The 23407-nt window shown below is 38.6% G+C and overlaps 3 protein-coding genes across 8 annotated transcripts; 1 reads left to right on the top strand and 2 right to left on the bottom strand.

The window, feature by feature from the left end:
- Nucleotides 1-393: 393 nt before the first annotated feature.
- Nucleotides 394-2504, top strand: LOC103710017 (U-box domain-containing protein 39-like). The gene has a single exon (XM_008795588.6). The coding sequence runs from the start codon at nt 607-609 to the stop codon at nt 2344-2346; it is 1740 nt and encodes a 579-aa protein (XP_008793810.4). The 5' UTR covers nt 394-606; the 3' UTR covers nt 2347-2504.
- Nucleotides 2505-4753: 2249 nt separating this feature from the next.
- On the bottom strand, nt 4754-18347 carry LOC103710016 (uncharacterized). 6 transcript variants are annotated; one of them, XM_008795586.6, is made up of 8 exons: nt 18147-18347; nt 17910-18036; nt 14044-14186; nt 10472-10542; nt 9889-10388; nt 8858-8938; nt 5746-5808; nt 4754-4949 (listed from the first exon to the last, which is right to left on the bottom strand). In XM_008795586.6, exons 2-8 carry the CDS (start codon nt 17955-17957, stop codon nt 4890-4892), a joined length of 966 nt encoding a protein of 321 aa, XP_008793808.1. In that variant the 5' UTR covers nt 17958-18036; nt 18147-18347; the 3' UTR covers nt 4754-4889. The 6 variants fall into 6 exon arrangements, with proteins under 6 accessions (XP_008793808.1, XP_088563454.1, XP_088563453.1 ...); XM_088707328.2 differs by having other exon boundaries at nt 10057-10388; XM_088707327.2 differs by having other exon boundaries at nt 10511-10542.
- Nucleotides 18348-18576: 229 nt separating this feature from the next.
- On the bottom strand, nt 18577-22675 carry LOC148700718 (ferredoxin-thioredoxin reductase catalytic chain, chloroplastic-like). Its single transcript, XM_088707329.2, has 3 exons — nt 22035-22675; nt 19629-19678; nt 18577-19514 (listed from the first exon to the last, which is right to left on the bottom strand). Exons 1-3 carry the CDS (start codon nt 22179-22181, stop codon nt 19451-19453), a joined length of 261 nt encoding a protein of 86 aa, XP_088563455.1. The 5' UTR covers nt 22182-22675; the 3' UTR covers nt 18577-19450.
- Nucleotides 22676-23407: the final 732 nt, after the last annotated feature.

Genomic DNA, 23407 nt, shown 5'->3' with positions numbered 1-23407 from the left:
ATTGGTGGTTCATCTCAAGTCAAGCAATTTGTTCTTATTTCGAAGTCGTTGTCTCGTAGTTGGGTCACCAAAAAAAATCAAGAATGTCTCAATCTTTGTGCAAGTATTTTAAAAAAAGATTGCATCTTTGGTATGAAAAAATAATTCAACTTTCCGTGTGAAACCACGATTGGGGTCATGCGATTACTGCTTGGAGGTTTATGGAAATGGATGACCACAAAAGTCCACATGCTTTCAGATCATTCTATCGCATGCCCGAACCCAATGATCTAAATCAACACCAATCATGATTATATAGAACCGCTCGATTAAATAAGGAATCAATTTTTCTCAAAATATAATAAATAAAGGGAACTAATTGCTGAGGTGCATGACCTGGCCACGTCAGCTTTGATCGTGATCTCGTTTGTTGTCGTCTCCTAATCATCCTTGGAGGTGGAAAAGGTTTGAAGAAATCTTGTCCCTGAGGAACTCCCCTTCAGTTCTATCACACATCTCCTCTTATCTCTCCCCATGGTCCAAGCTCACCTGGCTTCTTTTTGAGGTAAAGAAGAAAGCGGGGAACGGAGAATAAATGCGCGTCGTTTGAAGAGTGTGAGAGAAAGCATGGGAAGCGGGAAGCCTCGGTGGAAACTCTCGTTCCACCGGTCGCCGTTGACGTCGCCGTCGTCGTCCATAACGACGGAGGCGCCCATGGAGTTCGTCTGCCCCATCTCGCGTTCGATCATGGCGGACCCCGTCATCGTCCCCTCTGGCCAGACCTTCGAGCGGAGCTGCATCCAGGTTTGCCGGGACCTCACCTTCACCCCTCCCTCCCTCGCCGCCGCCGTCGACCTCTCCCCCGATGTCCCTTTCCTCCTCATCCCCAACGTCGCCCTCCGCGCTGCCATCATTCGCTGGTGCGACCGCGCCGGGCTCTCCCCGCCCGTCCCCGTCTCCCTTGATGCCGCTCGTGCCCTCGTCCGCCGCCTTATGTCGGAGGCGCCGCCTCCGCCGGCGGTGGGGGCTGTCTCGAATGGTGAGAAAGCTCCGATCTTGGAAGGAGGATCGAAGGAGACTCCGATCTTGGAGGGAGGAACGAAGGAGATGATGACTCCGGATACTCCTCCTCAGTCTGTGCGCTCCTCCAAGACGAATTCTGCTTCGTTCTCCCCGCATTCTTCTTTGTCTTCGTCTTCTTGTAATTCCTCTTCGTCGTATTCCTCTTCTGAGATCATGGTGGTGCGTTCGGAGGAAGCCCTGAAACCGGAGAATCCCCAAGCTCCCAGCTTGCCGGCGTCTAATGTTGCCAAACCTACTGCTGGTGCTGAAGTTGATTGTTTGGAAGAGGAGATTTTGATCAAGCTGATGGACTCCGAGGATTTCGAACAGGAGGCGGCGCTGGCCGCGCTTCGCCGGGCCAGCAGGGAGAGCAGGGAGCGGCGGATCGCGCTGTGTACTCCGAGGCTCCTGACGGCGCTCCGGCAGATGCTGCTCTCCCGGCGCCCCGGCGTCCAGGTCAACGCTGCGGCGGCGCTGGTGAATTTGACCCTGGAGGCTACCAACAAGGTCCGTATCGTCCGGTCCGGGGTGGTGCCGCCGCTGGTGGACGCCCTCAAAGGCGGCCATCCGGAGGCGCGGGACCACGCGGCGGGGGCCATCTTTAGCCTGGCCTTGGAAGACGCGAACCGGGCGGCAATCGGGGTGCTCGGTGCCATCCCCCCGCTGCTCCACCTCTTCTCCCGCTCCTCCGAGAGCCACCGAGCCCGCCGGGACGCCGGGATGGCGCTCTACCACCTCTCTCTAGCTGGGATGAACCGATCCAAGATCGCCAGGACCCCGGGCGCCGTGCGCGCGCTGCTAGCTGTGGCGGCGGAGGACCAGGGGGTTCCGGCGGGGGTTCACGGGCCGCCTCTGGGAAAGCTGGCGCTAATGGTGGTGTGCAACCTGGCGGGGAGCGCGGAAGGGCGGGCGGCGCTGATGGACGCCGGAGCGGTGGCCTGGGTGGTGGGGCTGATGAGGGGGGAGGCAGCGGCAGCGGCGGCGGCGGCGGCGGCGGCGGAGTACTGCGTGGCGGCACTGTACGGGATGAGCCGGGGGAGCCTGAGGTTCCGGGGGCTAGCGCGGGCGGCGGGGGCGGAGAAGGTGCTGATGAGGGTGGCGGAGGCCGGGAGCCCCGGCGAGGTCAGGAGGGAGATGGCGAGGCGGACGCTGAGGGCGATGAGGGGAGAGGAGGGAGAGGAGGAGGAGGGCGTGGTGGTGGTGGCGGACGAGGACGGCAGCGTCGTGTCGGACGGGCTGGTGTCGTTTCGAAGGCGGTACAAGGATTTTGGGAACGGATCGGGCGCCAACTCGGCCGAGTTCTGATGGTATCTTATTTTTGTTCTTATTGAGTGGGGACGTGGGTTGCTTTTACCATCGTGGCTTGGAAGTCAGAGTTGTATATTTTTATTTTGTTTCCTCTGATTGTTTTTATGTTGTGTAGATGGTTCTGTGTGCTTGTTACTTGACATTGGGTTTTTTCAGTACGGTTCTCAGTGTATAGTTTATAATTTTACAAGGAAGTCAAAGTCAAGTTCAGCAATTCTTTTAAGTTGGATTATAACGATGTCAGATGACCAGGTTGGCGCTTTCTTTGGTCAAAACCAAACTTGAACAGAGTGCATTTAACCCAAAAACCTATTAGCAGTTCGGCTTAGGGGCGAGCAATATATATCTAATACTCAATAATAATGGACAAATTTTCTCCAAAAGAAAAGAAAAAACTGATGAAAACTTTAAATGCATATATATATTTCATTTAGATGCAATCAAGCATATTTCCAAGGATGACTCCCACGTGTGTAGTTTTCCATCAACTAACAAAAGCGAGTTCTTGGATCAAATTGGCATTTGCACGTCCGACGGTGCGGTTGTTGGAGTTTTAACTTAGAAAAAAAAATAATTTTAAAAAATAAATATACTAGTTTTATCTCTTAATTTACAGATGGTTTAAAATTTTCAAAAATTTTATCTTTTTTTGCGACTTTTTGAAAAGAATATTATTCTGGTTGCCATATAGATGCGATGTTTCAGAAACATGCTTGTTAGAGAGTGATCAGGTTGAGCCGAGTTGAATAGTTTTTTCTTATTATTTTGATTCCGGAACACTACGCATTCATAGCTAATGAAAGGTAAAATCTATGTTTCCAGCATCAATATCTTTTTATGTGTCATTGACCCGCCTTTCTTTATCAACAACTCCCACAAGTTCATCTTGTGGTCCTACACTTGTAAGCCACACATCTTAACCAACATGCGGCTAGATCATAATTCCTTTGAGAGCCTTTGGCTTCGATTTGGTCATTTACCATTGCACTACAATCTTCTGTGACCATTGGAATATTTCATACACTAAACAAGTTATATCATTGTAGGTTGTTGTACCTAAGGGATGAAATCGCTGCAAATCTGCACATAGAGGCCGAATCAAGTTCTTAGTGCAGTATAATAATAGTAATAATACTGATACTAATAATAATAATAATAATATTAATAATACTAATAATATTAGTAGTAATAGTCGTAGTAGTAATAATAATAATAATAATAATAGTGATGGTAGATAGATGATAGATAAAAAGAGAGGATAGAGGGGGAAGAGATGGGGAAAGCCGGTACAGAAGCATTTCTCGATCCGGGACCGCAATGCGAGCACGGGGACGGCAATCAGCTCGACTCCCTGCCCCATTGCTGGGAAAATGTAACTTCTTTCTTTTCTTTTATTATTATACGATCACGTCTTCCCTTTGGATCGTCTCGAGTTCAGCATCTAAACCTGACAGCAATCACGGTTGTGCATACATTCACAACATTGCATGGGCCCCTGTCCCATGTACAATATGGACCTCCATGCATCACGACCGCATCGTCATTCCTTACATACAGTGATGGCAGATCTAGACCGTCAAGCTCAGGAGGTTCTAGACTCGACCGGGTCCTTTCCTATGATTCTCGAACCATTCCGACAGATTCTAGGAAATAGGAATCTATCACAACCCTCAACCATCCCGACAGCAATTTTTCCCAATATCTCTTGCATTACAATCGATCGAGAGATTCCGAAAGAGGAGTGGAGGAATGGTCGGAATTGCTACATTGCTTGGTTATAAGGTAACATCAGCAAAGAATGAGGGAGCTATGGCATAACAATGTTGTTTTTCTTGACCTATATTTACTTTCCTAGAGGTATTTTTTCATGGAATATGGAACATGCGAGGCACACAGCAAGCAAGAGTAGAACAGCAGAATGGCGACGGCGGCGGGTGCCAAGTCTGCTCCATGTCCGGTAGAGACGAAGGCAGACAGAGAACTCAGCCATACTGGAGTGGCACGACGTCCGAAGGCTGTGCGATGCCTGCAACAAGGACAAACCAAGGTCCGCCCGGTGAGGCGCCGCAAAGAGGTGCTGACATTCTCCAACAATAGCACATTCAAGATACGCAACCAGAAGGTCTGTCCGAAGCGCTTATTCCCTTCCAACAATGGCCGCAGACCAGTCGCCGCGACGGGCTCAGAAATCTCAGTTCTATTGCCAGCAAGGAATGGCCCAAGATTGCAGAGACAAAAAATGCTGCAGCCTGACTCCATCCATCCATCCATGGAAGGCTGTTGACATATTTTCTAGTTTCTTTCCCTAACGGCAGAAGTCACTCATGATTTGTTCTATAACGATGAGAATGTGATGAGTATCCTGTAACATGGCTCTTAATTCCATTGAAATAAAAATGCTAGCTAAATAAATGTCAACCTTGGATTCAAAAGGGTAAGATTGAGAATAAGCATTGTTTTTCAAGATATACAAGATCCAGCAGTTCAATGTGCTTACAAGTTAAAATTTTGCAATATATAAAATTCCAAAATCCATCACTTTATCGATGCCGTTGTTTTGAATGAGCTAAAACAGCAAGGAGGATCTTCTTCCTAGGTCCCTGTAGGTGGAATTGCACCTCGTAAGAATCAAATTGCAGAAGATGAGGTATATCTCCAACTGGCTTAGAAAAAGTATACAAGCCCATTACAAGATTGATACCCAAAACAGGGCATTCAACTAGTCCTTTTTTTTACTTTATCATCGAAAATAAAGCACTCTCTTTAATTAAAAAAAAATGAAGAAAACAAAATTATGGATTGGCAGCTTTGACAGGACATGCACTCAAGATGATGCAAGTAAATGGATACACTCCAATGCGTTGATGCAAACAGAACATGTAGAAAGCATGGAGTTTCTTCTTAGCAGCATTTTCATATGATTGTTACTGAAAGTCACATTTTTAACATTTGAGCAGGCAGCAGTACAATGGTCTGGACATATACAATTCTGACATATGAAATTGAATAGCTTTTTCTTGTTATTTTGATTCACAAACAATCTGTTTTTTCAGCATCAATACATTTTTATATGTGTCATTGACCAGTCTTTCTCTATCAACAACTCCCACAAGTTCATCTTGTGGTCCTACACTCGTACGCCGCACATCTTAACCAATATGCGACTAAATCATAATTTTTTTAAGAGCCTTTGGCTTCAATTTGGACAGAGCTACCATTGCACTACCAGCTTCTGTGACCACTGGAATATTTCATACACTAAACAACAAGCCTTATCACAGTGGGTTTGGATTTCCATGTATTTACTTTCAAGATTAAAATCTAAAAGATGAAACCGTAATTAATACCATATCAAAGATAAAATTTATAGCAACAAATTAGAGGAAACAGAATTACCATTGGTATTCCCAGTTCTTTGAGGTCACTATCTCCCATCTGCCTCAGTGCAGTCATGTCCACCTGTAAATCGATAACCACATCTTAGGTAATTATTACAACAAACTTCTGTAAATGTTATTTCCCAGCTCTACTTGTAATCTGTGGTTATAGAGAAACTTCTTAAAGCCTAAGAATGGGTTGAACTAAATTTTCGTAATCCAAATATTAGTGTGAATACTATGCAAGAAGAGGCTTCAATCAAGACTGACGGTTACTGAATGCCCTAACACTGTTACCTCCACTTAATTTTTGAATTAAAATAAACCCTTAGAGAATACACAAAGTCTTAATGCAGGGTGGATTGAGTGGAAATGTGCATATTAATTGTTACGGCTGCATGCTTGTGAGATAATTGAAAATTTTAAGATGGTGATATTAAGAGTGCACATATGATATAATCGAAGGCATGTTAGCCTTTGCTTTAACATGATGCCAAGTCAGGCATAATTTGACCCAAGGAATCAGAAAGTAATATAATTCCTTATAGTTTTTCAGTTTAACAAGGAACAATCTGAATCAAGGGATATAAAGCATGAAGAAACAATTGTCAGGTCTCAATCATGCACCAAAAAGTTCAAAAACAATCCCTGGCACCACTTGGATTTAAATGTAGACATAAAAAGGAATTAAGTAGCAATGGTGCAGAAAGGAGAACAAGAGCATGAGCTTGGCTAAGAAGCAAAACTCATAGAACTGACTGGAAGTAGAAAGAACCATTAATTATTATAACCAAGCCATGTTTCAGTTACCAGTCGAATAAAATATGCTTCATGTAACACATTGCTTTTTGTCATTACAGAAGCTTCAAATTAGTTGTGGCCCCATCCTACCTTGGCATGATAGATCTAATTCAGCTACTGACTTATTCTAGGATTTTAGCACACACATTATCCATTTATGAATGGTTCTACTGGATCAACAACAGATTGTATAGAAAAAGTAAGTTCTGAACCTTGACAAGTCCTTTTAGATGAAAACAAACTAAATCTCAAAATGAAGGTAGCTGACTAATCCAAGGTCAAATAGAATAAAGGTCATGTTTGGCTCCACTATGGTTCTCCTATGGGCTACCCTGCTGTTGATAAGCCTACAAAGATTTGAACCTGAGCAGCAGTCTGAGCCCAGATCTTCTCAGAACCCAGCAAAAGATCAGGTCCATTTAGGGTTTATGACAGGCCAAGAAACTACAAGATACTTTGAGTTAGAAGAAAGGATTCATAACAATGTCCAGCAGAAAAGGTTTACCTCATATCTCAGTTCAGTTGTTCATGCAGATAACCATTAACCAGGAAACTATCTCTGGTCTTTTTGGCTGGCAACATTGACATATCTGATTACAGTAAATCCTCTCTAAGTTTATGGCTAATAATAATTGTGGAGCTGCATGAAAAAAGGACATTACCCAAGGATTCAAAAGGAAAGGGAAAGAAACCATTCAAATTTTAGTACAATTTTGCTTCATTACGGTGGGCCCTACTGATTCTGCATGCGCCCCATGTAAAACCATGCAACCTTAACCAACATGCCCACATACCATCAACATGAAGTCAGCTTTTTCAGAAAAATGGTCCACCAAAGTTCCAAAATGTTCCAGGACCAACTTTCAACTTGATGTCATCACTTGCTGTACCGCCAAATTCCTAGTTAAGGAAACACTAGATTGGAAAAGCCAGTTGGTGGGAAGGGTTAACTGTCATCAATTTGTTTAAGCTAATGCCATTTGGTAGCAAACTTCCAAAATACCATAGATCGGAAGGATTTAAAAAGAGAGAAGGTAAGGCTTAATCTAGGCAAATTATATATATTTTTTTGAGTCATAGTTTCTAAGGCAAGAACCTAAATAAAACACAATTCATCATTGGGACCCACCCCCAATATTTACATCAAATAAATCAATTTCAGATCAGCATAGGATTCCCAGTTTTGTACTAAGGTTTTATCCATCCATTCAAGATACAGCCTTTGCAGATTCTATATCCAAGTTTAGTAAACTCTGGTAATAATTATATGAGACCAAGGAACAACAATCAAACTCTATTATGCAGCCTACAAGCTTAAGACAAACCAAACCAAATTTTAGGAGTTTATCAATAATATCCACCTTTTTAGGCCTCTACCATCCATATTAGAAGTGCATATTCTATCACCTAGATGATCCATTAAGAAAAGACCGTGGATCTCTCTCCTGCTTCATTGCTTGCTCCTTACTCTGGAATGTCTATCAGAACTGGCACTTCCGCATGTACTTCCTCTGTCATCCTGGCTATGAATCAGAGACTGGGTCTGGTACCAGCACTACCATATGGCTTTGTGCTTGTTCGCTTTGGTTTGGTTGTGGACCTCTCTTTCCCTCTGGATTTCAATCTTGGTAGTTGCGTCTGCCACTTCACCTCTTGTCCACAGTCAGATCAACTACTGATTATGCATGATGGACACCGATATGATGATCCAAACCAAATAACATGAATAGCCACGTTATTTGTATGAGTTTGTGCCAAAAATTGGGACATAGATGGGAGCATCATGATTGTTCATGAATCAGATTGTGTCAACCATAATATTCTTAGTTTGCCTTATAGTTATATAAAGAGACCTATAGAAAATAAGGAAGAAATATATAAAAAAGAAGTAAACTATCTATGAAACATTGATGCACTGATGTTTTTTATTATTTTTCAATTCTAGTGACTTCCACTACATTTGCTGCCACTAGTTTAAATATTATAAACTAAGTCATTTGCACTGTAATAAATAAAGTAGAAGAATGCCTGAGACTTTGTACGAACTATCTGATTTCAAGCATAGCCGCACAAATCAAATCAAGACACTAACACCATGCAAGAAGAAATGCAATAGCAGAACAAACTATGATGAGACTCAGATCATAAGATGTGCTAATGGTCTGGGGGGCAAGTTGAATTTAACTAAAACAACCAGTTAAATTACTTGGAGATATACTACAAGTTCATGGTTGTTGGTCAGCTTAAAGATGCTGTTAACTACGAATTTTTTCAGAAACTTTATGGGGTGATGAACATTGACAAAAGGTTCAAAGGAAAAAAAGAATTACCTCCTCCACCTGAAAGAGGATAGCATATTTCCCCAGACCCAATGAATGCAACAAGCTTGAAACAGTAAGTGGTTCCTCAGACTGCAAAAAGCAAAAAGTAGTAATATTACAAACAAATTTAGGACATGTAGCTTATAAACAACTAAATACATTGCACATAATTCTTATAGGAGAAAAGTAAGCATATCAACTATTTAAAGACATCCATTTCCTTAAAAACTATTTGAAGTACACGAACAGTCCATTAGCATGTTTTCTATACATGTTTGCACCGATGGGAAAAAAACCATGAGTTAGTAGGCATACATAGAAAAGTGCTCAGAAATTATAAATTATCCAATTGAAGGTTCATAATTTCATATGTAATGAATGAAGTTGGAAGAAAAGCAGACTACTTTCTTCTTCAACTTTTGCAAGTCAAGGTTCTAGAAAATCAGAGACTCTGTCTAAAATATTGTAAAGTATTTGTGTTTTTTTAAGAAATACTGTGCGAGTGCTATCTTCCAGGTTCAAACCTGGGACCACTTCCCAACTTATGCACTGAGAGCAGTGCCAATTGGTGGCCCGAAGTCCAATTGGTGGAAAACACACCAATGCTCTCTCTCTATATATATATAGAGAGAGAGACACACACACACACACACACACTTACTTTATGTAAGATATTCTAGAATACAGATTACTAAAAATCTGCTAGTTTTTATAGAAAAAGTTATCCCATCTGTATCAATTTCTCATTTATTTTCTTGAGAGAAGTAAAATTAATTGGAGCAATCCAGAACAAGTTTCATCTCAGCCGATATTTTAATAATATCAGACTCTTACAAATACTAATATGATACATCCAAAATTTCAGCGACTCAACCTTTATCATCTCAGCTGAGTCGCCAGATACATCAGTCAATATGATATCAAAATATCAGCTGAGTCTTCTAATCTCATTTTACAATTGTAAAATAATATTTAAGTCTGTTTATTAGCAATTCTAGTTCAGAAGAAAGAAAAAAATTATAAGAAATTAAAAGACATACTACAGAAGGGCTTTTCGGTACGATGGCCCCCGGTGGAGGAGCTCGAGCAACAGGTTTTGCAGTATCTGCAGGAACTGTAGCTTTGCTCATACAAGGCATGGGTCGTGAAGCATCAGTTACATTTTTTGTCATTAAACTTGAAGGTCTTGAAGCATCAATAGATCTTACTGGTGGAACATAACGCAGCTCATCATAATTCCTTGGAGGGGACATACCCCTTGAAGCACCTGCAAGTCTATCTGGAGATCTATGTCTTAGCCCTTTCAAAGAATAAGAATTTCTCACAGAATCCAGCCGGAGCAAATCATCTGCACTTCTTGTAGGAGGAATTCGCTTTGCTGGGCCAGAGGCCCTTGAATCTGGTACATGTTGATATAAATCATATCTCAATGAATTATGGGTGCTCCGAGAAAGCTTTTCACGAAGGTCAACATCTCTGCCATGAGATAAACTTTTATTCAAAAGTTTCAATCGCAGATCATCTTGGCCAACCCGACGATCTTTATATGATTAAGGTAACAACATAAGAAAAAGAAAACAAGTCAGACAAAAATCTGTTAGACATAACGATTGAAATGGATACTGAATTTAATCGGCTTGCCATCATTCAGATCACCATTACCCAAGCTCAGAATATGATTATTTGTTCGTTGGCTGCAACAAATAAGACTTCCCATTATCAGGAAAATAAAATTTGATATACAATTAGACATGATTAGTATTGCTTAACCACTAAAACATCTAATGAAAGAAAAAAGAGCAAATTATGTATCAGGAAACTGATAGATGAATAGCATACAAGTTTCTGGAAAATCATTGCCAAAAGCTCTAGTTCATGATTCAATTAATGAATATCCAAATGCATGAGGTGCAACCCATATCACTACAGCCAAATGTCAGGATGCATGATACACAGCAAACAACTATTTGATCAATACACAAGTATGGATGAGCCAGATCGTTGGTCATTCATTCTGTAACCTCCTATAAAAGCAAAGTGTTTGCCAATTTTCAGTACCATAAACCAAAAAAAAAACGACAATGCAAACGGATAAAAAGTTCAAGATTGGAATTTCTAGTAATTAAAAAAAAATAAACAAGAAAAGAAGTAAAGAATAAATTTGCAACTAAAGGAGCCAACTGTCAGGAGAGGAACCAAACAGAGTCTAGAGCACAGAGAAATTCTGTTCATGGATGTAAGCATAAAGATTAGAGCACCATACGTATATAGATAAATAGAAACAAATGCAGGCATAGATGTGTGTATATATATATATATATTTATGAAGAATTAGATCCACAAAATATAGATGTGTACATACAGATGCAACTGTGCATTGTCCAATATGATAGTAGAGCTGTCCTTTTCTCCCCATTTACTTAACAAAGCCAAGGCTTGGAATGCATGCACAAGCACATGCATGCATGCGCAAATATGAATATACAAGCATTATAAATATATGTATTTATATAGATGTGTGCTTATGTATGAGTTGGACTAAACATTGAATGTTCAAATCAAGAATTTAAATACTAGTACCAAGACCTGTACCACTTTTGTCCTGGAATGGTATGGTACTAGTATAGTCGGAGCAGACCGGTTTCCCACACCCGCACCTGTAACATTTTCTGTCGAAGGATATGGTTGTGGTGGTACCACACCCACCAACGTATTTAAATCCTTGGTTCAAATTTTGATAAAAGATTAACGATTCAAAAATCAATAATGGACCATTTAAATTGAAGATCCACATTGTTGATCACAATCTACAATTCTAAAAATGTGAGAACCAAAATTCATATGTTCTAAAGGCATATGAACAACGTATCAAGCATGCATGTATATAAATAGACAAACACATGTATATAACATATAAGAAAATTTCTTGTAATTTCTTCTTACAATGACACTGAAATATTAGAAAGGGAGTGAGAAATATCTGAACAAACACAAAGGAAATAAAAAATGAACGGTAAATAACTAAATCCCAATTATCCAACAAATGATTACAATAAAGTTTACCTAATTTTGTGCCCTATCAACTGACCTCCCTAAAAAAACACAATGCATGAGATATTTCCATTCTTGGCTAGAGATTGTCCAAAAGTGTTTTGATAATCCCATTTATTGGACAACACCAAAGTCTTTCACCCAAAATAGTTTCGAACTATTCTTCAGAAACATGAAGAAGATGAATACATATGAACCAAGAAATTATCCTTTCCTACCATATAAATAATGTATAGTAACAGCCAACAAACCTAAAGGTTTGTCTGGTTGGGGTATGTCAAATTACAGAATAATTTGACAATTTCTAAAAATCATTTATCTGAAAAAATAATTGTAGAGGAAAATAATTTTTACCACATTTGGTTGGTAGAAAAATTACTTTAGAAAATGGTATCGGAAAAAGATTACTATGTTTGGTTGAAAGTAATCTTGTATGGGAATATGGCCAAATTACCAACAATGCCTTTGAATAAAAAATTTAGGTTATAACATTCTTTTCTCAGTTTATTTGTTGGCCATTTATGGCCCACTTATATATACACCGTCAATATTAGTTATTTTAGATATTGAAATATATTTACAAAAGTTAATTAATATTTTAAGTTAATTATACATATATTAGAAAATATATTTCTTATTATAAATAAATTTTAGTATGTCATGATATATAAATAAATATACTAATTATTAATAAATCCTAAATTAATGATTAATAATTATTTTTAAGTATTTATTAGTAATTACTATTTATTTAATAAAAAATATGAATATATTAAATTTGTTATCATTTAAGAATATTATTAATCAATATACTGATATAATATATATTAATATAATTACTATTAATCATTAATATAATATTAGTATAATATAAGCGAGGGTATTTTTGTTAAGAAATGATATTTTTTAGATTACCTCCACTCGGTATCCAACATGGGAAAACAAATACCACCTCCCTGGCAGTATTTGTTTTATCTTCTCTCTCAAAAAAATAGACATGGGACTCACCAATTATTTTACCATATCTCTTATCCACTTTTCGTACCAAACATAGTAATCTGACATGGAATTTACTTTCCCATGCCAAATTACCGCACCCAAAAGGGACCCAAGAGTCAAACAAAGGCAGCTTTGGGTACGTCTTCAGGATCACCACATCAATAACATAAAGAAGAATATATTCCTCATGTTTTATATTCCTCTCTCACTTTTTTTTGATACCCTAGTTTAAATATTCTCTTCTTGGTCCTATCTCCTTCATTTTGTAAGGCATACATAACTAACAACTGAAGACATAATTGGGTAGGCAGCTTAGGCATGAGTTTACTCTTCCCAACCTAATTATAAATGGCTTGGGTATTTGTTAAGGATTTTTTAACTCGACCTCAGTTCGACCTGACCTGGACCAACCCACTGTCACCACTAATCACAATAACCAAAGACAAAAAAGGCCATCATGTTTGTCCTCATCACCACTAGTAGATCCAGACACATGCATAACAAGCCTCAAGTCTATTTAACATCTTCCTACACTTCCAGCCTCGTCAACCACCAATCTGCATATGGAAGGTTGTCCTTCAATTGTGAATTGTAATCCAATTAACCTCACCAATGATTCAAATGGAGATTAAAAGGGCATGATCGAAGTCCTTCCATATAAAAAAAATTAGTCACTATGGTTTTGTCTTTGGGTGGATTCGCCTTTAATATGTCTACTACACGTTTGGACACATATCATATCTGATTTCACAGCTCTTGCTCAAACTAGAACTAAAAATATAAAATATTCCTGATAAATAATACGTCCTCATATTTTTGCACTTAATATTCTACAAGGTGCAATCAAATCTTACAATGAGGCACTAAAAAATATGAAGAACTTAACAACTTAGTAACAAGTTCGCAATTAGCAGCTAAACATTTGACAGTTATAAATTACTAAACATGATTGAATGTTGATATTCCTACAATTTTTTTTTTAAAAATGATGATACAAGTAAAAATATCAAGTATTTTCTCCAAAAACCAAATACATTTGTTTCTAAATTAACGAAACTGCATATTCAATGATCTAGTTGAATAGCTGATTGGTGCCAGAATTGAATTTTGAAGCAGCTTGAATAACTGAAAGGAAAAGGGCATACCGTTTATTCTTGTATTGACTGCCATACAAGTCTGAATTGTCCATGTTGCTTCCCAACCTCTCCCTTACTGGCCGCTTACCAGCTGAAGATGGCATGTCATCGGGATGACTAACGTCAGATGTAGGCCTTTCTCTCTTGACAACCTGCAACAAGAAGGCAACTTAAAATACAGTTTTACACAGAACACTCTCAGCTAGTTTAAATGATCATATACAACTTCCTTTTTATACAACATGATAGTAACGAATTCATGTTAAGTAGGTACAAGAACATGGAGCAACATATGGCATAGCTGACTAAATACATGTCTATGCACTATGCAGTTCTATGATAGGCACTCAATTTATTTTATTAAGAAATAACAATTACATAAATTTAAAATTATTATAGCCATAAAACTAACAAAACTCATGGTATCTATATGGGTGTATGTTTTGCAAGCTGTCAATCACATTGTTAAGGATCTTTGAGAAGAATTCAATATATCAAAAAGGAAACAATTATCACAAAGCACTGCCAACATGTAAAGCAATTTCTGTGCATCTTGGTGGTCAGGAAATGTTAACAGCCTCTAACCTCATATCATACAGGCTTCCAAGATAGCCTTCCACACGAATATAAACATTAAGGCAAGCTTAGTATGATATATCATCACCACATGAATTTCAACTTGGATTAGGCTAGCCAAAGAGCTCCTATCAAAGTTGACCTTGCCTAATGGAAACATCTGGAGTTTGCTGTCTGCATTTCCATTTTAGAGGTCCACCCTCATATTTGATTTTCAGTCAGCCCCTTCCCATCACCTATCACTTCTCACCACTAGTTTTACTTAGACAAGAGACAGGAGAATCTAGCATCCACGGATCCCGAAGAATGAGGTGCAGCAATGCCAAAAACCTCATATTATGGAGACACAGCAATAGCACTATTCATAGACGTATACACATAAGCACATGTACATAAATGCAATGCCATTTCCAATGACGGGCGTTAATTTCCTCGCAGGATTGTCTTGGTCATCAAGTTACTATATAATTGTGAAAGTACCACTGGCACCTTGTTCATGAAAGTATCTTGAGTTCTTGACTGCATATGGGACTCATCCAACCCCAAAACCTTGCTTTTCCCCATCTGATCAAGACGACTCTTAAACCTCTCTCACATCCCTAATCCCTACATAAATATTAACCTCAGTCAGACTAGCATCTCCCACTGGTTTCATGATAGACATGCCTGTCAAAACCCTAGGTCACTGTCATAACCCTAATCCCTACATGAAGAAGTCACCAGATGATTTCTCACCCCTCTGCCTCCAAGAAGAAGGGACAGAGACTTGGGGGAACAGTTGATCAACTACCACAACTCAAGGAGGAAGTCTTGGAGGTAGAGAAGAGATAGGCCATGCCCCAATTCTTCTCTCTTTCTCTATTTGTTCTTTCTTTCCTGCGTTCGCGTGTTTGCCCTTTCCCTTGTCAGCAAAAGTGAGATAGAGGAAACACAAGCCTTGAACTGAGAGAACCATGATCATGAATTCAGGGAACCACAAAAAGAACTGTATCCATAAAATGTCCGTGTGTCATGCATGTTGCATCATGCCGTGGCTGCATATGGACTGGCAAAAACCTAAATTTTATCATGTACAGATAATATTGCTCTCTCTCTCTCTGTCACACACACACACATACAGATGGTTCCTATATAAACTGAACCAATAGTCCTATCTAAAGGATTTGAAACTTTTTTTTTCAGTTTGCATTTTATATGATGAACCATTTAAATTGCAAAACCACGCTATCAATCATAATTGATGAAATTCAAAATGCCAAGAAACCAAATACCAAATTATGATTTTTTTTATCAAGCACTAAATGGTTACAGAATATGGAAAAAAATCGATCATAAGATGCAGTTATTTCTTACAACACATGGTTTAGAAGTGTCTAACCATCAACGCCACTCAAAAAATAAAAGAAAATAAAATAACCCACCGCTGACACAAAAGGCGCAGGAAAATTAGAACACTTAAATTTCACTACCTCTATGCTGAAAATATCTACTAAAATCCAACTCATTTTTTTCAAATTCAAGAGACCTTCAAACATTTACCTTTACTTCTGACCTACTTATCCATAACCTCTCCTCGACATTGGTAATAACTAGAACTTCTACAAAGCCTACCATGTAACATCCACTAATGACAAAAACATCTGCTCAAGCAGCCACCTGCTTAACAGTTTTCATTCTGACACTTGACAATATGACTTTGAGTAGTTTTTCTTTTTCAATTTAACCAATTCATGCACCAGGCCAGACCTTTGATTAAGCATGAGTGGTTTGTGACAATGATCCTGGACACTCTAAGTAGCATGTTACATGTTCTACTTAAGAATGCCAACAGAAAAGGTCCATGGAGGAGTTGATGATTCAAGAGAACCATAACTGCCATCAAGGCATAAAGTTCCACTAAACAAGTACCTGCTCAACAGCTCCCATTCTGACCCTTTGACTGTCTGATTTTGTAGATTTCAACATAAGTTCAACTTAGACCAGTAGACACTTTCCAACTTTTCCAGCAAACAAAGAGAAGCTTATAACAAGTTGATAACTAAAGAGATCCTTGAATCACCTCTGAGGGTTGTCTATGCAGGTGCAATCCGACCACCAACATTAGACTTTCCTTAATACACCATTTTTCAGCACAAAGCTTCAGCTGAGCTTGGGAAGACAAATATTGTCTTTGAGCAATGAAGAGAAGTGACCTGAACTTACAAGGATGCCCGAATATTAACAGGTTATGTCCTCAAACAGCTCATGTGGAGACACTTGTATGGACTCCAAGTAGAAATTTATGTTCCTGAGCAACCCATGGAAGCCATGGTATACATTTTTCATGTTATCAGCTATGGTATATCCATTAGAGCTTCTGGATCAAGGTAATTACTATGACTTCCTTACCTAGAGATTTTGTGATGGGCCAGTGGTGAAACCAATTAAGTCACAATAGAACCTTTGAGCAATCACAAGGATAAATTTGCACATTGGCATACTTAATTTGACAATTTTAACTATAGAAGATACAAAGTTCTACTTAAGGCTGAATGCAAGGCTTAAATGTCCACATTGTGAAAAATTAATTATACACAATGAGCATTATATCTTATCATAAATGTAGGAAAGCCATCAAGAAAGTGCATTGAGATGCTTCATTAAATTCCTTCAGCTACTGATAAGGCGTGGAATAAGCATATTGCAAAGTGAACTCATATTTTCTCCTAGTATACACAAAGTGGGAGAAATACTGTTTGGTATCAGCCACGAAATTCTTCTTTGGGGCATTTCAAAAGCCATGATATCTTGCTTCAGTTGAAGCATACATTTGACGCTAGACACCAGCCTTCTATCAGCAATAGAGACAATGACTTCACAACCTGTAAAATGAAGATGCTTGTCTACAATGGAACAGCCAATATCATGGAGCCTTGCTTAGAGTCTACAAAAACTATGACTTTGAGAACGCCTCCCCGCCCCGCCCTTCTCCTTGAGAGAGAGAATTCAATCCCCTCAGCCTTCTAGTTTAATCAGAAAATTTCTTTATGATCTTCAGAACATGGATTCTACTTGCAAGTCATTCCTATTGATACTCAACCTCGAAACAACTGGATCACATCAACCAAATATACCTTCCAGAATCTCAGGTTACAAAACATTCGCTGGAGATTAAATATTTTCTTGTGTTCAAATACCAAGTAATACTAGTCAACTACAAATGACGTAAGACATAAAAAATTATTCAGAATGCCTCCACGAACAGTTGGATTTCAAACCAACTCAAACTACATGGAGAAAGAGAAAGAGAGGTTGATCACCTGACCGCTTCGGCCCAGAGTGATGGTGACCTGGGGCCGTGCCGACATTTTCTTTTCTTTGTTTGCCTCTCTCCCTTCCTCCTGCCCTCAGTAGAATCAAACGGCTTCAAGAAGGGGCACCGAAACCCTAGAAATCGAAAAGAAAGAACAGATCAAGGGTTTCCCCTGAGTTCTGGCGTAAAACCCTAGCGAGAGGATGCGAAGATGAAGGGAAGGAGTTAGGAAGAGGGGATTCACCTCATCACGCGGTAGGGCGGAGAAAAGGCGAGCGCGTAAAGGATCGGCTCCCAGGTAGAGGAGGGAAAGCAAGGTGGTGGCTCTTCTCCGAACGAGGAGGTTCGACGGACCCGTTCAAAAAGAGAGTTTTTTTTCCCGAAATCAGCTTTGCTTACGTCTGTTCTCTTATTTCGCTCCTGGGTGCCTGGATCCGGGACCGGCTTGGCAGCAACAAGGCGAGCGGTATGTTTCCTCAAATGTGATACAAATTTCCGATCAGTCGTTTTGGACCGTTCAAACGGTGGAACATTTTTTGATCGGTGGATATGTTACATGCCTGACATAAAAAAGGTCATCCACTAAGGCAGCAAATCCCGAACAACATGTAAATCGACACCATTTGGCAAAGCTTTTTGAAAACCCAAAAAATATTTTCTCACCTTCTAAAAATACTTTTAAATAATATAATAATATTTATTAAAAATATAAAAATTATTATGACTGTACTTAAAAGCTCAAAAAAAAAATATTCGAAAGAAACTCTATTTTGGAGCTTCTCCCAAAATTATTTTTTAACAAATGTTGAAAAATTATTTTGACTTTAATAAAATTCTAATAGTAAACAAAATGCACATGAACAAATCTCATAATCATATTTGCTATATCATATCGTATCATATTATTATTCTATAAATATAATATAATATTACATTATATTATAATTATATTACAATAATATTGTACTATATATAATAATAATATTTTAATATGTAATAATATATTATTATATTATAGTATAGTATTATATGTCATTATTATACATCAAAGTAGCATGTGAAGATGATACATGTGCAGCCATCTTGTAACAGACAATTGATTCATTAGCGTCTTGCAAAGATAATGATTAAGCAACTAGAGCTGTTTTAAGTTGGATTAAATTAAACTGATGGAGAAAGATATGGCACGTTTCGATCCTTAATTCTGCTATATAATATCCACAGGCCACAACTACTTTGTGACTATGCCTTTCTTGTGCTTTTAAGGACTCCTTTACAATTTGGGCTCATTTACAGTCGCAAACTCCTTGATTCAAGATTTCACTCAAAGCATCAATTGAAGTAGGAAAAACTAAGGATCGTTGTTGTGGTTCAAATTTGGCCTGGAGGAGTCAAGAAAGCTACCAGAGAGTGGAAGAAAAGGACGAGATCCGTCACCCGCATGCCGGCGTACCAAAATTCTCTGGTACGATCAAATTCTCTGGTACGTCAGGCAACCACCTGGGGTGGCTGGATCATGAACTGATGAACACATAGCCGGTAAATTTCTTAAGGTACACATGGGCAGTTCCAAAATCCCTGTCCTACTTCAGCAGCTTTGTCATCATAATGCCTGATATATAAGTCACAAGGAAAGGAATTTCAGAGATATAATTAACTGATTAACTCGAATGACAAGAAGTAAAATAAAATAAGTAAAACAAAAGCTTCAGATATAAATAATTACCTACAAGGACAGAGTGGTGCTCCAAGTGAATTTTTATGATCAGCAAGCCCCTGTTTGAGACAGTATTTCTTAGACCAACAAAATGCTTTCTCAAAACAATTATAATCATTGTATAGCAAAACTTTCACATCTAGGAACAACACTGCAAACTGGCATTCTGGGGAGGGAAAAAAACAGTCTGGGGAGGGAAAGGGAGGGGGGAGGGAACTAGTCTTCCTTGATCCATTGCCATCCAGACACATTCGCATCCTGCAGTTCAATGCACCATGCAAAAGTTATGACAGGAGATTATGCAGTTGACAGAACGCCGCCACATAAAGAATTCCAAAGTATTCTATGCCGCAAATTTCAACCCCCATCCTCCAAGAAAAAAGGAAAGAAGAAAAGAGACGAAGAGAGAAAGGAAAAAATATGACCTTCAGTCAAATACTTGCCAAACAATAAGAGGTTGAAGGAGGAAGGGTTAGGGTTGATGGCTCTGCTAGGGGCCATACCAGGAGAGCCATGTGTTGGGAAGCGGGGTGTACTTTTTCTTTTTTTTCGTTTTTTTTTTTTTTTGCATTTTTGCTTCCTTCTTTTGTCTGAGGTGTGTGTGTGTGTGGCTTTAGGGATGGGATGTGGGGGTGATCTGATGACTGTAACATGAGTATCTGAAGTTGCCTATCAAGAAGAAATTTACAAAAATATTCCAAGAATAATAGTAATACCTAAGTTCCTATACATAGCTTACTTTGAAAATATATAGTAAAATTTACTGCCTCTACTAAAAGGTGTTACAATCCCTCTTTGGCAAATATTATTATTAAACTTGACAAACAGTCATGAAATTGGTATGTAATATTGGAGGCAACTACATACACTTCAGAGAGGGGGAGAAGAGGTAGGTTGAGGTGGATTTGAGGCTAAAGGGCCTGGAATGAGGAAGGGAGGAGGGGCTGGGAGGTGATCAAGGATAGAAGGTAAACAAAAGCAGGAAAAGGGAATGGGGTGAAGAAAAGTTGGGGGAAATTATGGATTTCAGGGAAAGGAAGCCAGGAAAACTGGGCAGGGTTCGTGGTAGGCCCTAGCTGCATGTAAGAAAATGAAAAAGATTTTTTTGGGCAACAGCTAAACAAAACTATTTGTGAAAGATAGCCTATAAATTACTATAAACCATCAATAAATAATAACACTCACTGGCAGTTAAATACTATACACTAGCAGTTCAACACATTCACCGCTAAATACACATTGACAGGATGCACATATGGTTAATAACATCTTGATGAAGGATGGATTTAGATATCAAGCAGACAAAGCTTGCCACTGTCTACAAGAAATTAACAAGCTTCTGGAAGGCATAACTTCCACATATATAGGACTTAGAAAGGCCTCTTTAAAAACTACAATTGATATTTCATGGTTCTCAGCCAAATTCTAATGTTTCATGGTTCAAAAGTAGCCGAAAGTTATAGCTGTAATTGAATGATAATTTCTTCAGGTTTTTGGAGTTTTAGCCAAATTAGAAGTCCTTTATTTAGAAGTCGGGTCTGACTGAAAGATATCTAGAGTTAGATTTACTAAGAGTCAATTCATATAGCCTGAAAAGAGCTGTAAATGTAACTTTCGTAATTTGATTATTATGGATTATTGATTCCTCATGGTGGATTCTATACTTCTCTAAAATCTCTTCTATTACTTCTCCTCTTTTCATCTATCTCAGTGTTTTCATACTCCTCAAGATCTTAAAGGCCTTCTATGTCTCTTTGTGTTGTGTTACATTTTCCCTTAATCACTGGCAATGGTGCATCAGGAAGACTCACCTTAAAGCCCCCCTATCTTGTAGTGTGACTTTCTGAAAAATATGGCAGAAACAAATAAGATTTTATATAGCTTGCCCTTTTTTGAGGGCTTGAGTTTCCTACAAATAGCAAGTGTATCTTCATTATAATCAGAATCAGAACAATCCAAATGAATTTCAAATCATGGAAAGTTCAATTGGATGAACGCCACCAGGAGACAAAAGTGATTGAAGATGGACTTTCTTGCTAGAAGTTGTTTTATAGCAGATCCTTGTATTGGCTACATTATATATCATGTGCCAAATACATGTTCTTTCTTATGCAGAAAACACAAATTACACAAGTTTAAGAATATTCCCTAGTTCAACTAGAATTAACAAGGGATTTTCAATATCTAAAAAACAAATGGGTTTCTCCACAACAAACTAGATGTTAGTTAACATATTATAGTAAACAAACTATACTAAGGCTCTACAACATCCCTGATCTATATTTATAGATCAGACATTTATACAAGCCTTAACTATGTGACCGGCTCATATATATGGGAAAAAAAGGATTTAGTACTACATTCATGTGAGGCTTAGACGTTACTCAAACGTACCAATCCAGAGTTTAAATATACCTTGATGACAACAGAGGTGACTCCTTTATCAACACAGAAATATGTTACAGATTGCCGAGCAAACTTCTCTGAGAACTTCCTCATTATTTCAACAAAATTCTGAGAAGGCTCAATTGCATATATCACAATGTCAGAACTCTGTAGCATCTTTTTATACACCAACTAATCAGCATAAAAAAGACTCATTGGAAAGGTTGATACAAATTTCATTAGCATTATTTTCCAGTTTTGTCTCATGTATTGCACATGAAAACAATATCAAAAATATCATGTTCTTCATTTGTCTATCTATGTGTTCTATCATCGTTATACCAAATCTACATATAAGTTATAAACGTTGGTAATAAGTCAAGCCGAACTCCTTTGATATGCAAATATATTATAAATAAGCTGAACCTGAATTCTTACTTGGCAAAAAAAAAAAACTATCTTTCATTCTAGTATTGCACATCTATCATACATTAAAGAATATATCTAATCAACTCAATAAAAGACATGAACTGCAGATGAAAACCCCTTAGGGTACATTTATAAACATCAATAAGTTTGGTTTAAGAAGTACTAAAATAGGAAACAAATGCAGGGAAGCACGTTATCAAAAACTTCAATTATAAGTTTTAATAATAAACCACATGTTTTTACTAGGCACAAGAATTCAGTAATTAGCACTCCAAGTTATTTGTATTATAGAATTGGATTCTTTTTCCTTATGGGATTTGTAGCTGCATTAACCTACTGCCTGTTTGGACCATAACACCATGCAACATATCCTTCTGATACAGTTGCGAAGTGAAGGGGGGCTGAGAGAAGGCACATCCCCCATCCCCCACCTCCCCTGCATGCCCACTAGATCCACATTTTTGCCTTCCCTACCAAGCCACACTCATGCTTGCACTTCCCTTCAACTCGTGATCACCCACCAAGCTCCCTGCCACCCACCTAGAAATGCCTTAGAACAAATACACCACTTACAGTCCGGGTGAATGGCATCAAGCAAAAGCTGTAATAATATAATCACAATCCTCAAATCAGATTGGAAAATGGAAAACGCCCCCAAAAAATATACAGAATACATGACTGAGTGGTCTCTCTCTCTCTCTCTCTCTCTCTCTCTCTCTCTCTCTCTCTCTCTCTATATATATATATATATATATATATATATATATATATATATATATATATATATATATATATATATATATATATATATATATATAATGGATTAAATATATCCTATCATAGCACCACCATGATCACAAATTCAACAAAAGCCACACACTTGCTGCCACATGAATCCATCGCCATCTTTATCCACAATAGACTGCAATTAGCACCATAACCTACGAAAGGATTGCTAATCTGTCAAACGATAT

The sequence above is a fragment of the Phoenix dactylifera genome, chromosome 11, assembly GCF_051530095.1.
Source record: "Phoenix dactylifera cultivar Ajwa chromosome 11, Ajwa_hap1_PhDact_Kaust_v1.1, whole genome shotgun sequence".
Lineage (NCBI taxonomy): Eukaryota > Viridiplantae > Streptophyta > Magnoliopsida > Arecales > Arecaceae > Phoenix > Phoenix dactylifera.
Note: the sequence above shows the minus strand (reverse complement) of the source record. Positions and strands in the feature narration are given on the sequence as shown.